Genomic DNA, 16211 nt, shown 5'->3' on the forward strand with positions numbered 1-16211 from the left:
CCATCCTTGGTTTGGTGGGATTATGTATCCATTGTCCAAAATCTGTTCAGTATGACTGCAAAGGTGTGAATGTGAAGCCGGGACCTGTCCCATTATAGACTGTAGGATTAGCCTACCAGTGTTTGCCTGCTGCCACCGGCACTCAGAGGACGTATTGGAAGTGCTATATTGGTTCAGGGTAGCTATTCCTTCATAATAGGGGGGCTTGGGATTATAGCATAACCAACAAGACTCGGTTAAATCGGGCCTGGTAGAATTGAGAACTTTAAAAGTGTGGACCATCAGGTCCCATAGGGGCTCTGGCTCCTTGAGGATTGTGGTTGCCACGGACTTAGTAGTAATGGGAGTAGTGTTGGGTTGCCTGTGGGTCAGGCGGATTGGAATTAGGGCCTTATTAGGGCCTATGGTCTCTCTTGATTCTGACTGAAAGGGGGCAAGGACCCCCTTGACCATAAACAATACTCCTGTATTATACCCTGATTTATGTAGTCTTAATCCCCAGGTTAGACCTTTGTCCCAGTCCTTAGTTTTTTTACCCTTGTCAGTGAATATTAATTGTAAAGGATTACATCTAGAGCCAGGCTTACAAGGGGTNCCTTTCAGCAAACCCAGGGATCCAAAGCCGACAAGACCCCACCGATCCCAGGAATTCCCTTACCTGACGAGCATGGGTGGGGGTAGGGATCCTCAAGACCGTTTCTTTTCTTGCAGGGGATAGCCAACGCTTGCCTTCTTTTAGGATATATCCTAAATATTGGACTTCTTTTTTTTACAAATTTGGGCCTTCTTGGCTGAAGCCCGATGTCCCAGTTCTCCCAGAGTTTGGAGTAAATGTGCAGTGCCAGTCAGGCAGGCATCTCGGTCTTGAGCGGCTATCAAGAGATCATCTACATATTGTAAAAGAGTTAGTTGGGGACGTTGGTAGCGAAACTCACCCAGGTCTTTGTTTAAGGCCTCGTCGAAGATGGTGGGGGAGTTGTTGAACCCCTGGGGCAGCCGGGTCCGTGTCAATTGTCCCTTCGTGCTGTGCTCGGGANGGGTCCTTGACGGCCCTCCAATCTGGATTTGGAGTCAGGTAGTTGTCCTTATCGGCAGACGGGTCAGCTGGTTTGGCGTGGGTGTGAACCCAGGCAGCTATGCCGTCCAAGTTTAGGGCCTTTGGGGTAGTCAGTAGTACAACATAAGGTCCTTTCCAGCGTGATTCCAAGTTGCCCTGGCGGTGTCTCTTCACGTAGACCCAGTCCCCGAGGCGGTACCTGTGTGGCTCCGGAGGTGGACCTGTTTCCTAGAGGGCACGCAGTTTAGGCCAAATATGTTTATGAACCCATTGGAGGCCTCTGAGGTCTTGGAGGAGACGGGCTTCTTTCAATTCCTCAATGGCCTCATGCTGTAAGCGGGGTATGATAGGGGGTGCTTTACGGAACATGATCTCAAACGGAGTCAATCCCATTTGATATGGGGAATTACGCACCCTATATAGGGCAAAAGGGAGGAGGACCACCCAGTCACCGCCAGTCTCGAGGGCCAGTTTGGTAAGGGTCCCTTTTAAGGTTTTATTCATCCTTTCTACCTGTCCTGAGCTCTGGGGTCTATAAGCACAGTGTAATTTCCAATCAATCCCCAGGGTTGTGGCTAGGCTCTGACTTACCTTGGACACAAAAGCCGGTCCATTATCTGACCCTATCATCTGAGGAAATCCATACCTTGGTAGAATGTCTTCCAGTAGCTTCTTTGCCACCACCTGTGCAGTCTCGTATTTGGTGGGATATGCCTCAGTCCATCCTGAAAAAGTGTCTACAAAGACCAGTAAGTACCTGTAACCATACCTGCCAGGCTTTACCTCAGTGAAGTCAGTTTCCCAGGAGGCCCCTGGACGTCTTCCTCTTAGACGTGTTCCAAGAGTATGGGGATTCCGGGTAGCGTTGGTCAATTGACAGGCTCTGCATTTACTGACGATTTGTTCAATTTTGGAGTTGGCATCTTTAATTTTAATGTGTGACTGTCTCACCAGGTCTTGTGGTCTTCTCTGTCCCATGTGAGATGCTTGGTGTATTTTTGACAGAACCCTTATTCCCATTTCCTCGGGCAGAATGATTTTGTTATCTGAGGACCTCCACCAGCCCTTAAGGTATTGGGTCATAGGTACTCCTTTAATCCATTGTAGGTCCTCGAGTGAATAACAAGGACTCTCTGGTAGGTTTCGGTCTCCCAGATCTATGAGCTTGACTGCCAGGACCGGGGTGCCTCTGAGGGCTGCTTCTTTAGCAGCCCGGTCGGCCATATTGTTGCCTCTGGCCATCTCACTTATGTCCTTTTGATGGCCTGGACAATGGATGATAGCTAGTTTTTTCGGGAGCCATAAAGCTTTGAGGAGAGCTAGGATTGCCTCTTTATTTTTAATAGTCTTTCCCTCTGCCGTGAGGAGCCCCCTTTCTTTATAAATTGCCCCATGGATTTGAGCAGTGGCAAAGGCGTATCTACTATCTGTGTAGACATTTAGTTTTTTTTCCTTGCCCCAGAGTTAAAGCTTTAGTGAGCGCAATCAGCTCACCTTTCTGTGCTGAGGTCCCGGCTGGCAGGGGCTCCGCCCAAATGACCTCTTCAGTGGATACTACTGTGGCCCCGGCATACGTCAGTCCTTGATGTATGAAGCTACTGCCGTCTGTGTACCAGGTGATTTCCTCATCTGGCAACGGGATGTCCTGCAAGTCGGGACGGGTGGCATGAATATGAGCCAGGATCTCGGCACAATCATGGAGGGGAGCCTCCAAGTCCGGGTCAGGCAGCAATGTAGCCGGGTTTAGGGCGGTCGGAGCCTGGAAAATAATTCTGGGAGGGTTGAGTAGCAAAGTCTGATAATGAGTCATGGGGGCATTACTGAGCCATCGATCGGGTGGTTCCTTTAGAACTCCCTCTATTGCATGAGGGGTGGTGACGGCCAGCTCTTGCCCCATAGACAATTTATCTGCATCCTCAACCAACAGGGCCACAGCCGCAATCATGCAGAGGCATGGTGGCCAACCGGATGCCACTGGGTCCAGTTTCTTGCAGAGGTGGGCCACAGGCCGGCGCCATGGGCCCAAAGTTTGGGTGAGGACCCCCTTGGCAATACCTTTATGTTCATCAACAAATAAATGGCAGGGCTTGGTGATGTCTGGGAGCCCTAAAGCGGGGGCCGACCGTAAAGCCAACTTTAAGGCATCAAATGCCTGTTGGTGTTCTTCGGTCCATGTGCAAATGGCACCGGGCTTTTCCTTGGTTGCTTCATAAAGTGGACGGGCCCTTTCAGCAAACCCAGGGATCCAAAGCCGACAAGACCCCACCGATCCCAGGAATTCCCTTACCTGACGAGCATGGGTGGGGGTAGGGATCCTCAAGACCGTTTCTTTTCTTGCAGGGGATAGCCAACGCTTGCCTTCTTTTAGGATATATCCTAAATATTGGACTTCTTTTTTTTACAAATTTGGGCCTTCTTGGCTGAAGCCCGATGTCCCAGTTCTCCCAGAGTTTGGAGTAAATGTGCAGTGCCAGTCAGGCAGGCATCTCGGTCTTGAGCGGCTATCAAGAGATCATCTACATATTGTAAAAGAGTTAGTTGGGGACGTTGGTAGCGAAACTCACCCAGGTCTTTGTTTAAGGCCTCGTCGAAGATGGTGGGGGAGTTGTTGAACCCCTGGGGCAGCCGGGTCCGTGTCAATTGTCCCTTCGTGCTGTGCTCGGGATCGGTCCATTCGAAGGCAAAATATTCCTGGCTGTTTGGGGCCAAGGGGAGACTAAAAAAAGCATCTTTTAGATCCAGGACGGTGTACCAGATACAAGTCGGTGGAAGGGTACTCCATAGGGTGTATGGATTGGGCACTGTGGGATGAATGTCCATGACTCGCTTGTTGACTTCTCTTAGGCTTTGGACGGGCCGATAATCATTAGAGTGGGGTTTACGAATTGGCAACAGGGGTGTGTTCCAGGCCGAGTGGCAAGGCCGTAATGGCCCTAAATCCAGTAATCGCCTGATGTGGGGAGTTATTCCTTTTTTGGCTTCTAGGGTCATGGGGTATTGTCGGACTCTGACCGGTTCAGTTCCTGGTTTGAGTTCGACAAGGATTGGAGCCCGATGCTTGGCCAAACCCATGCCACCTGTTTTGGCCCATACTGTTGGGAACCTCTGTAGCCAGGACTGCATGCCTGGCTCCGCTGGTCGAGGTTTCTCAGGCAGGCGATATTCGCCTGCTAGCCCTACAGTAAGGACATGTATAGGTTGTCCTGTCTGGTCTAACACTTTTGTCCCTTCAGAGGAGAAATGGATTTGTGCCCCCAGCTTTGTCAATAAATCACGGCCCAGAAGGGGGTAGGGGCATTCTGGGATGACCATAAATGAGTGGGACACCCGACCCACGCCCCAATTCACAGTTCTTCGGGTAGTCCATGGGTATCGCTTGACTCCTGTAGCTCCTTGGACCCATGACTTTTTGGTTGACAGTGGGCCCCCTGGCTGTAGGAGTACAGAATGTTGGGCTCCTGTATCGACCAGAAAGTCGGTAAATTTCCCCTCCACATGTAAGACTACCCTGGGCTCGTGGAGGGGCACCGAACCCNAGTTTGGAGTAAATGTGCAGTGCCAGTCAGGCAGGCATCTCGGTCTTGAGCGGCTATCAAGAGATCATCTACATATTGTAAAAGAGTTAGTTGGGGACGTTGGTAGCGAAACTCACCCAGGTCTTTGTTTAAGGCCTCGTCGAAGATGGTGGGGGAGTTGTTGAACCCCTGGGGCAGCCGGGTCCGTGTCAATTGTCCCTTCGTGCTGTGCTCGGGATCGGTCCATTCGAAGGCAAAATATTCCTGGCTGTTTGGGGCCAAGGGGAGACTAAAAAAAGCATCTTTTAGATCCAGGACGGTGTACCAGATACAAGTCGGTGGAAGGGTACTCCATAGGGTGTATGGATTGGGCACTGTGGGATGAATGTCCATGACTCGCTTGTTGACTTCTCTTAGGCTTTGGACGGGCCGATAATCATTAGAGTGGGGTTTACGAATTGGCAACAGGGGTGTGTTCCAGGCCGAGTGGCAAGGCCGTAATGGCCCTAAATCCAGTAATCGCCTGATGTGGGGAGTTATTCCTTTTTTGGCTTCTAGGGTCATGGGGTATTGTCGGACTCTGACCGGTTCAGTTCCTGGTTTGAGTTCGACAAGGATTGGAGCCCGATGCTTGGCCAAACCCATGCCACCTGTTTTGGCCCATACTGTTGGGAACCTCTGTAGCCAGGACTGCATGCCTGGCTCCGCTGGTCGAGGTTTCTCAGGCAGGCGATATTCGCCTGCTAGCCCTACAGTAAGGACATGTATAGGTTGTCCTGTCTGGTCTAACACTTTTGTCCCTTCAGAGGAGAAATGGATTTGTGCCCCCAGCTTTGTCAATAAATCACGGCCCAGAAGGGGGTAGGGGCATTCTGGGATGACCATAAATGAGTGGGACACCCGACCCACGCCCCAATTCACAGTTCTTCGGGTAGTCCATGGGTATCGCTTGACTCCTGTAGCTCCTTGGACCCATGACTTTTTGGTTGACAGTGGGCCCCCTGGCTGTAGGAGTACAGAATGTTGGGCTCCTGTATCGACCAGAAAGTCTGTAAATTTCCCCTCCACTTGTAAGGTTACCCTGGGCTTGGGGAGGGGCACTGAACCCCATCCTCTCTAGTCACTGTCTTCTCCCATAACTAGGATGGGGGCCTTAGGGTTCTTGTTGGGACAATCCTTGACCCAGTGCCCCTCTTCTCCGCAATAGGAACATTGATTGCGGCCCAACCGGGGTTTTCTCCCCTCTTTTTTAGTTTCCTCCTTACCATGTTCTAGGGAGGCCAGTTGCTTGAGATGGTGTCTTCGGTCGTCGGGATCTGCTGTGGCAGCCAGCAGTATCTTTGCCAGGTCCAGGCTCTGTCTCTTTTCAGCCCTAATTTGTTTATTTTCTGCTCTTTCCCTATTATTATATACCCTCTCTGCCCCAACTACTAAATCTTGGAGACTTTTTTCTCCGAGTCTTTCTAATCTTTGAAGCTTGCAGCAGATATCGGGAGCCGCTTGGTTAATGGAAGTCATGGCCACTGCCGATTTACTGGATTCAGTTTCCGGGTCCATGGGAGTGTACTGGCAAAAGGCTCCATTATTCTTTCGAGGAAGGCTGCGGGGCTTTCCTCGGAACCCTGACTAACATTATAAACTTTGGCCATATTAGTGGGCTTGCGAGCTGCAGCCCTGAGACCTGCCAATAGAGTTTGGCGGTACCCTAAGAAGTGCACCTTACCTTCTGCTGTGTTGTAGTCCCAATCTGGGCGGATGAGGGGATAGCGCATGTCAATACGCGCTTGATCCGTTGTGGGGACCCCAGTGGGGTCAGGAACTAATTTCCTGGCCTCATTCTGGATGCGTTCTCATTCCTCAGTGGTAAAGAGAACCTGCAACAATTGCTGACAATCGTCCCAGGTGGGCTGATGAGTAAAAAGGACAGTTTCCAACAAATTAATAAGGGATCTAGGATTCTCAGAAAAGGGAGCATTTTGAGATCTCCAGTTANTGCAAAACGGGAGAAAGAGAAGCTGAGGGTTTAGACTCAGGTTGTTGGGACTTAGCCTTTCGGCGCCCGTGTCTCAGAAATAACTAAAATAGGAGCCGATGCAGAGGGGGGCAGCACCTGGGGAGGTAAAAAATGTTTAAGCCATGAAGGGGGATCATCCATCAAGTCGGCCCAGATTACAACGTATGGAACCTGGTTCGGGTGGCCCGTGTGGGGCCGAGAGACCTGTTGTTCTACTCGGCGGATGATATCCCGGTTAAAAGTACCCTCTGGAGGCCAACCGATGCTTAGGCTTGGCCATTCCCAGGTGCAAAGAGTCTGAAATTTTTCCTTTTTAACTATTACTGAGAGATTGTGTGCTCGAGCCTTAACTTCCTTGAAATGAGCGAGCAACAGGTCTAGGGGTGTCCAGGGTGTCTGTCCCATTTTGTCAGTCTCAGTCGCCCAATAATAAAAGTCTAATAGACACAACCAACAGCCACAGACACACACACACACACACACACACACACACAGAGACGGATAACACAGTTCGCCGCCCACACACACACAGAGAAACAGATAACAAAATTTACTGCGCACACCTGGCTGCGCAGAGACACTCACATAGAGAAACAGATAACAAAATTTACTGCGCACAGTTGGCTGCGCGGAAACATTTACAGAGAGAAACAGATAACAACGTTCGCTGCGCACGGTTCGCTGCGCAAAAACACACAGACAGAGAAATAGATAACAAAGTTCGCTGCGCACACCACGGCAAAGAAGCTGAAACTGAAACTGGAACTGGGACGAAGGCTTTCGGTTGGATCGTGGACACAACCTGCCTTGTCCCCCTGAACCAATACAGAATACAGGTTAGGGGACATCCACTGAACACTTCTTCCCCTCAGATACAGAAGGAGCCTGGAACGTCTTCCAGGTCTCCTGCGACCGTGGCCCCCAGCGCGTCCGCCTTGACCACCTTTGGTCGCCTAATACAGATTTGTCTCGAAACCAGAGTTACACAGATAAACACAACAGAAAAAGATTCTTACTAGCTGGTTGGCCCTCCGGTTCGGGGGTCCTGGGGGTCTTGGGAAATCCCGGGCGAGCCCCCAATGTTAGGCCCGATTCGTGAGCCGCCTGAGACCCCCAAGGAGCTGACACCCATGCAAGTACTAAAGGGTCTTTATTACAAGCTCGAGCGGGGACTCCAATGCACCCCGACGCAGCGGTGATGATATGGAGCCCCGAGCTCGTGATCGCAGGGCTTTTTATTGTGCTTACAGTGGAATTTGGGGCGTTCCAGCTTGGCAGCCTCCTGGCAGCCTCCTGATAGGTACAGGCTGTCTTGTCAGCACCCAATTGGTTTGCCCCATCTGGCCTGACTTCAAACTGCCCACCGGAACGTCTTAGGATATAGGCACCTGTTTTAAACTGATTGGCTCTTGCCGTAGCTTGGGAAGTAACTAAGGGCAGAACCTGGGACTAGGTTCGGGCCTAGTTTACTCTCAAATGGAGGTTTAATCTGAAATGGAATCAGTGAGATTTACGGATTACAGTACACCAACAGGAGGAGGAGGAGGAGGAGGAGGATAATGTGGCAATATTACTAATACTAATACTAATAATAGTCTTTTCCCACTAGTCAAAAGACTGAGGACAGGGAGCCTCAATGACAGAAAACTTTCTTAAAATTCCTTACCCCAAATAACCAAATCNACTCCCAGCCTTATGTAAGCACATGGCCATGCCCTGATTCCTCGGCCCAGAGGTGTCAAGGGTCCAAGCATGCTCGCATTTTCTCACAGGGGTGGTGTCAGCTCAACAAACAATTATAAATACTCCTGAAAGAAATTAATGAAATAGAAAATCTCAACAAAGAAATAGAAATTATAAAAAAAAAACCAAGAAGTGGAAATTATAAAACTGAAAAGTACAGTAATAAAAATAAAATGACTCACTGAATGCTCAATCAGTAGGATTGAGCTGAAAACGCTCCTCTGACACTCGGGCACATTGTGCCGCCTGCTCCTCCTCCTCCACGTCCTCCACCTCCACAACCTCCACCTCAACCTCCACTTCCTCCTCTTCCATTTCCTCCACCTCCTCTTCCTCCTCGTCTTTCTCCTCCTCCTCCTCCCCCTCCCACAGCCGTGCATCCCATGGCAGCGGGGACTCTCTTGGCTCTTCCTCAAGCTTGCAGAGCTCACTCCTCTGAGGCNGCACCAGGGACTGACTTCCTAGCTCTGGTCTGGGCCCTGATAGCACCTGGGCCCCTCTCCCCTCTGCCCACCTGAGGGGCTGCTCCTGACAGATAGCAGGTACCCCTTCTTCCCCAGTTCACCCGTCAGACCCCAGAACCCCGCCCCCTCTCCGTAGCCCTGCCTACCTGAGACCCAGATGCACGAATCCAGTCTCGCCCAGTGTCCCCATCCCACGTGGGGGCCTGCCCGGACTCACTCTGATGTGAGGTCCAGGCTTCTTCCGTCCTCCATCTGCATCCTCACCGGGAATCACCACAGGACCTGGGCCTGCCCTCTGGGGACCTGAGGTGTCGAGGCCCTCACCCTATGTCTCTGAGACCTGGTTGTGGAAGTCTGGCCGACTCATCGCCATGAATCCACATTCTGCCCAGGGCCCTTCCTGGATGGATGCCAGGGCCCGAACTCGGAGAAGTCCCGTCTCTGTGTCATGGGGTCCTGAGTCCCTCGGTCCTACCCTGACGTCATCCTGGACTCCCTGGCCCTTCTCGTGCCCTTGCCCTTTTGCGACCTGGGATCCTGCCCCTCAACCCAAGGTCCTCGGCTCCCTCACACCCCAGAGGCACAGCTGACTGGACAGGGCCAGCTGCCACCTTCTCCAGGGTCCCCAGGGCTATGGCAGGGGCTGATCGCCTCTCCGTGGGTGGGACGGGCCCCACCGTTGACTCTCAGGTTCTGACACCGCTCCAGGAAGATCCTGGGCCGGACTCCTGGGGCTCTGGATCCACCACCCTTAGTCCTGCTGGGAGAGGGGCTGAATCTCAGGACCCTGTCAGGGTGTCTCCCCACTGCCCGCAGGGCTGACTTGGATTCCGGGGTAGGAGGACCACCGTTCTCCCTGACGGTCCTACTTGCATGCCTGGCTGCAGGGCCTGGGCCCCTTCCTTCAGCGGACTCTAATCGGGCGTCCCAGACCAGGGGCCCCAGCTTTCTCATCCCGGACTGTGGGGCAGACGTGGGTGGATGTCAAGTCCAGATCCTGTGGCCAGGGGTCCTCAGGCGCCATCAGCATCGACTGGTGATGGGATACGGGGGTAGAACGGTGGAGGGGGAGGGGGGTCCCCGTACAATACATGTTCCCCGGGATCTTTACCTTGAGTCTGGCAGGCTCTGGCCAGGGTCCCACCCTCTGCACACCTGAGTCTTTGCGCCTCAGACCTAGAATCTCACTCCTCGACTCTCCAGAGAAGGAGGCAGAGAGTGCAGTGTAGCCACTGTCCTCTCCCCGTTTCATTGTGATCAGCTGCCCAGATGGCATGGCACTGATCAGAGACCCCCGGCCAGTTTGCCCCTGGAGCCCACCCTCTCAACCTTCTTTCACCTGTTCTGCTCCTCTCCAGGACCCCTCCCAGCCGTCCCTTGGGCACCTTGGCTGCTAGACAGTCATCTGTGGGTGGGGTGTGTACTGTCTCACCTAGGGTCCTCACTTGTAACACAGGCCTCTTCCGAGAGTGAGAAGTGCTCAGCGAATGTCTGGCCACCAGTAAGCCTATGAGCAGGGGTCCTCTGTGCATAGATGGAGTGGCTTTTCTTTTCTTGGAGCATCGAGCCAATGCTGGCACACACATAGCTATGTCACTCATACACAAAGACATAGGAGAGAAGGGGTGAGAAGCAGCCAGAAAGAACAAATGGCCTCTGGCATTTATTTCTCGCTTACCTGACTCCGGCATGTTATTGCCATGGTCTTCCACGTTTCCAAGACATCCGTGTGCCCACCCCGGGCACCGTTATTCCATTCTGGATCCCAGATGAGAATGGAAGGTTCCTAGCTCATTGCACCAAACGCAAAACTGAGACTCTTGAACTGGAGAATTTTAAAGGACTGTGGCGTGGGTGCCACTCACACAGTGAGCCTTCAAAGTTCCTGAAATCTTCTAACACAAGGTACAACATGGGAAAGCTTCCTCAAAGAGACAAAGATGGATTTCCAAGGCCTCCTCGACAGAGAACAACCAGGGAGCCAGCCAACGGTGTTGTTGGCCCCGCTTTCCCTCAGTCAGCCCTGGCCTTCCACTGCTCACAACGCCCAGTGCCCTCCCTGCTCCCAGTAGAGGGAAGAAGTGGCCTAGCCTCCCGTCCTGCAAGGGAAGCTGCTGGGGCCCAGGCAGGAAAGGGCCTAGCTGCCCCTGGCTCAGGCATGCTCTTCCTCATGGCTGGGACAGGGGCCTAGGGTATCATAATGGATTAAAAAGAAACAAACAAGATCCATCTATATGCTGTCTATAAGAGACTCATTTTAGACGTCAAGACACCGGCAGATTGAAAGTGAGGGGATGGAGAGCCAACTAACATGCTAATGGACATCAGAAGAAAGCCAGAATGGCCATACAGAGATCAGACAAACCAGATTTTAAAGCACCGTAACAAGAGATGAAGAAGGCCATTATAACATAATTAAGAGATCTGTCCATAAGGAGTTCTAACAAATGAAATATTTATGCCCCCAAATTGAGACAACCAAATATATACATCAATTAATCACAAACATAAAGAAACTCATTGATAAGAACACCATAATAGTAGGCGGCTTTAATACCCCACTTGTAGCAATGGGCAGATCATCTGAGCCGAAAGTCAACAAGGAAACAATGGCTTTGAATGACACACTGGACCAGATGGACTTAACAGAGATATTCAGAACATTTCATCCTAAAGCGGCTGAATACACATTCCTTTTGAGTGCACACAGAACATTCTCCAGAATTGGTCACATACTGCATCACAAATCAGACCCTAACAAGTATAAAAAGACTGAGATCATACCATGCATATTTTCACACCACAGTGCTATGAAACTTGAAATCAACCACCAGAAAAAAATTTGAAAAGACTACAAACACTTGAATACTAAAGAACATCCCACTAAAGAATGAATGGGTTAACCAAGAAATTAAAGAATAAATGAACAATTACATGGGAGCCAATGAAAACCAAAACACAACAGTCCAAAACCCTTGGGATCCAGCAAAGGCAGACATAAGAGGGAAGTATATTGCAATCCAGGACTTCCTAAAGAAGGAAGAAATGTCTCAATGATACAACCTAACCGTACACCTAATGGAGCTGCAAGAAGAACAGCAAATAAAGCCCCAAACAGTAAAGGAAGGGAAATAATAAAGATTAGAGCATAAATTGAGAAACTGAAATGAAAAAAAAAAAGTAGAATAGGTAATACAAGGAGGTGGTTCTTTGAAAGAATTTGTAAAAATTGATAACGCCACAACCAGATCTATCAGAAAGAAAAAGGTGAGGACTCACATAAATAAAATCACAAATGAAAGAGGAGCGATCACCAGCAACACCACGGAAATACATATAAGAGGATATTATGAGCAATTAGATGATAATAAATTGAGCAATCTGGAAGAAATAGATAAATTCCTAGAAACAAAAAAAAAACTACCAGATTTGAAACACGAAGAAATAGAAAACTTGAAAATACCCATCAACAGCAAAGAAATAGAGTCAGTAATCAAAAAACTCCACACACACAAGGGTCAGATCATTTCCCAGGGGAATCCCACGAAACATTTTAAGAAGAGTTAATACCTAATACCTATTCTTTTCTTTTTTTTTCTTTTCTTTTTCATTCAATGTATATTTATTTATTTTTTTTAATAGTTTATTGTCAAATTAGTTTCCACATAACACTCAGTGCTCATCCCCACAAGTGTCCTCCTCCATGCCCATCCCCCCCTCCCCCCACATCCATCAGTCCTCAGTTTTTGTCAGCATTCAAGAGTCTCTCATGGTTTCCTTCTCTCCCTTTCCCCCACCATTTCCGCCCTTCTTCTCCCCCTTGTTCCTCTGTCAAGTTCCTCCTATTCTTTTCAAACTTTTCCAAAAAATAGAAATGGAAGGAAAATTTCAAAAACCATTCTATGAGGCCAGCATTACTTTCATTCCAAAAGCAGACAAAGACCCCACTATAAAAGTGACCCACAGGTCAATTTCCTTCATATACATGGATGCAAAAATTTTCACCAAGATACTAGATATCCAATCCAAAACTACGTCAAAAGAATTCTCCACCACCATCAAGTGAGATTTCTTCCTGAGCTGCAGGGGTGGTTCAACACCCACCAACCAAACAACATAACAAACCACAGTAATAAAAGAAAGGATAAGAACCACATGATCCTCTCAATAGATGCAGCAAAAACATTTGACATAAAACAGCATCCTTGCTAGATCAAAACCCTCAAGAATGTAGGGATACAAGAAACATACCTCAACATCACAAAGGTCATATATGAAAGACCCACAGCTAATACCATCCTCAATGGGGGAAAACAAAGAGCTTTCCCCTTCAGTTCAGGAACATAACAGAGATGTCCATTCTCAGCACTGTTGTTCATCACAGTACTGGAAAGTCCGAGCCTCAGCAATCAGACAACAAAAAGCAATAAAAGGCCTATAAATTGGCAAGAAAATAGTTAAACTTGCACTCTTCACAGATGACATGAAAACCTACAAAACCTACATGTAAAACCTGAAAACTTCCACCAAAAAACTGTTAGAACCAATATGTGAATTCAGCAAAGTAGCAGGATAGAAAATCAAAGTTCATTAATTGGTTGCATTTCCATACAGCAATAATGAAGCAGCAGAAAGAGAAATCAAGGAATTGATCCCATTTACAACTGCAACAAAAACAATAGGATACCTACGAATCAACCTAACCAATGAAGTAAAATATCTGTACACTGAAAGCTATCGAAAGCTTATGAAAGAAATTGACATTTTTCACAGAGCAAGAACAATCCTAATATTTGTATGGAACCAGAAAAGACCGTGAATAGCCAAAGTAATGTTGAAAGAGAAACCCGAAGCTGGAGACCTCACAATTCTGGACTTCAAGCTATTATTACAAAGCTGTAATCATCAAGAGAGTATGGTAGTGGCTCACAAACATACACATATATCAGTGGAACAGAATAAAGAACCCAGAAATGGACCAACAACTATATGGTTAGCTGATCTTTAACAAAGCAGGAAATGGAGAAAAGACAATGGAGAAAAGACAGTCTTTTCAACAAATGGTGTTGGGGAAAATGGGACAGCAACAAGCAGAATAATGAAACTGGACCACTTTCTTACACCATACACAAAAACAAATTAAAGATGGATGAAAGAGGGGCGCCTGGGTGGCTTAGTCGGTTAAGCGTCCGACTTTCGCTTAGGTCATGATCTCGCGGTTCGTGGGTTCGAGCCCCGCGTCGGGCTCTGTGCTGACTGCCAGCTCGGAGCCTGCAGCCTGTTTCAGTCTGTGACTCCCTCTCTCTCTGACCNACTGGACAGCAACATGCAAGAAGAATGAACCTGGACCACTTTCTTACACACTACACAAAAATAAACTCTAAATGGATGAAAGACCTAAATGCAAGACAGGAAACCATCAAAATCCTAGAGGAGAAAACAGACAACAGCGTCTTTGACATCAGCTGCAGCAACTTCTTCCTAGACATATCTCTGAAGGCAAGAGAAACAAAAGCAAAAACGAACCATTAGGACCTCATCAAGTAAAAAGCTTCTGCTCAGTGAAGGAAATAATCAACAAAACTAAAAGGCAACTGATGGAATGAGAGAAGGTATTTGCAAATGAGATATGTGATAAAGAGTTAGTATCCAAAATCCATAAGGAACGTATCCAACTCATCACCCAAGAAAACCAGAGAGTCCATGGAAGAAATGAGCAGAAAGCATGAGTAGACACTTTTCCAAAGAAGACATCCACATGGCTAACAGACACATGAAAAGATGCTCAACATCACTCATCATCACGCAAATACTAATCGAAGCCACAATGCGATATCACCTCACATCTGTCAGAATGGCTAACATTAACAATGCAGGAAACAAGAGACGTTGGCGAGGATATGGAGAAGGGAGAACACTTTTGCATTGTTGGTGAGAATGCAAACTGGTGCAGCCACTCTGGAAAACAGTATGCAGGTTCCTCAAAAAAGTTAAAAATAGAACTTCCCTATGACCCAGCAATTGCAGTACTAGGTATGTATCCAAAGGATACAAGAATGCCGATTCAAAGGGGCCCTTGCATCCCAATGTTTATACTAGCACTATCAACACTAGCCGCCTTATGGAAAGAGCCCAAGCGTCCATCGACTGATGAGTGTATAAAGACGTGGTATAAAACGACAATGGAATATTACTCAGCGATCAATAAGAATGAAATCTTGCCATCTGCGACAACATGAATGGAACAGAGAGTATTATGCTAAGCGAAATGCTAAGTCAGTCAGAGAAAGAGAAGCATATGATTTCACTCATATGCGGAATTTAAGAAATACAACAGAAGAACATGGGAGAAAGGAAGGAAAACTAAGATAAAAACAGAGAGGGAGGCAAACCATAAGAGACTCTTAAATATGGAGAAGACACTGGGGGTTTCTAGAGGAGAGGTGGGTGGGGAGATGGCTAAATGGGGATGGATATTAAGGAGGGCACTTATTGGAACTGGGTGCTATATGAAAGTGATGAATCACTAAATTCTACTCCTGAAATCCTTATTACACTATATGTTAACTAACTTGAATTTATATTTTTAAAAGGTAAAAAAAAACCCACAGAATACAAAAAACAATCCCCTCCTATTTTTCCCCTGCAAATATGTTTTATGAGCAATTATTGAATTTTATCAATATTTTCTTCATTTGTTGATACATTCATGTCATTTCCTCCTTTTATCTTATAATGAATAGAACATAGTAGTAAGTCTGAATATATTGATTAATAGATTTTCTAATATTAAACCAACTCTATATTCTGTGAATACATCTAAATGGTCATAATATATCGTCTTATAAAAACAACAAAAGCAAGAGGAGAGTGGAACAACGTATTAAAAGTAACAAAATTTAAACTGTCAACCTAGAATTCTACATGAAGTAAAACTATACTGGAAAGCAATGGTGGAATAAAGGCTTTTTCAGAAATACAAAACCTTCAAGACTGATCATTAAGAGACATGCACTACAAGAAATGGTAAAGAAGGTTTAAAAGAAATGTTAATCCTTTTACACAGTTGGTGGGAATGTAAACTGGTGCAGCCCCTCTGGGAAGCAGTGTGGAGGTTCCTCAAAAAATTAACACTAGAACTCCCCTAGGACCCAGCAATAGCTCTGCTGGGAATTTACCCAAGGGTTAGAGGAGTGCTGATGCATAGGAGCACATGTACCCCAACGTTCACAGAAGCACTCTCAACAATAGCCAAATCATGAGACGAGTCAAAATGTCCATCAACTGATGAATGGATCAAGAAGATGTGGTTTATCTCTATAATGGGATACTACATGGCAATGAGAAAGAAGGAAATCTGGCCATGTGTAGCAACGTGGATGAAACTCGAGGTTCTTATGCTAAATGAAATAAGTCAG

The 16211-nt window shown here is 47.7% G+C and overlaps 1 protein-coding gene across 1 annotated transcript; it reads right to left on the minus strand.

Annotated features, from left to right (window-relative positions):
* Nucleotides 1-935: 935 nt before the first annotated feature.
* On the minus strand, nucleotides 936-8644 carry LOC144237301 (uncharacterized; the record flags this gene model as incomplete). Its single annotated transcript, XM_077770966.1, is given in 8 exon segments — nucleotides 936-1285; nucleotides 1680-1726; nucleotides 1729-2506; nucleotides 2508-3455; nucleotides 3458-4160; nucleotides 5249-6143; nucleotides 6146-6555; nucleotides 8556-8644. Coding segments are annotated over 8 exon segments (4220 nt in total), but the record flags the coding sequence as incomplete, so codon positions are not given.
* Nucleotides 8645-16211: the final 7567 nt, after the last annotated feature.

This window comes from Crocuta crocuta, unplaced genomic scaffold, assembly GCF_008692635.1.
Source record: "Crocuta crocuta isolate KB4526 unplaced genomic scaffold, BGI_CrCroc_1.0 scaffold1834, whole genome shotgun sequence".
Lineage (NCBI taxonomy): Eukaryota > Metazoa > Chordata > Mammalia > Carnivora > Hyaenidae > Crocuta > Crocuta crocuta.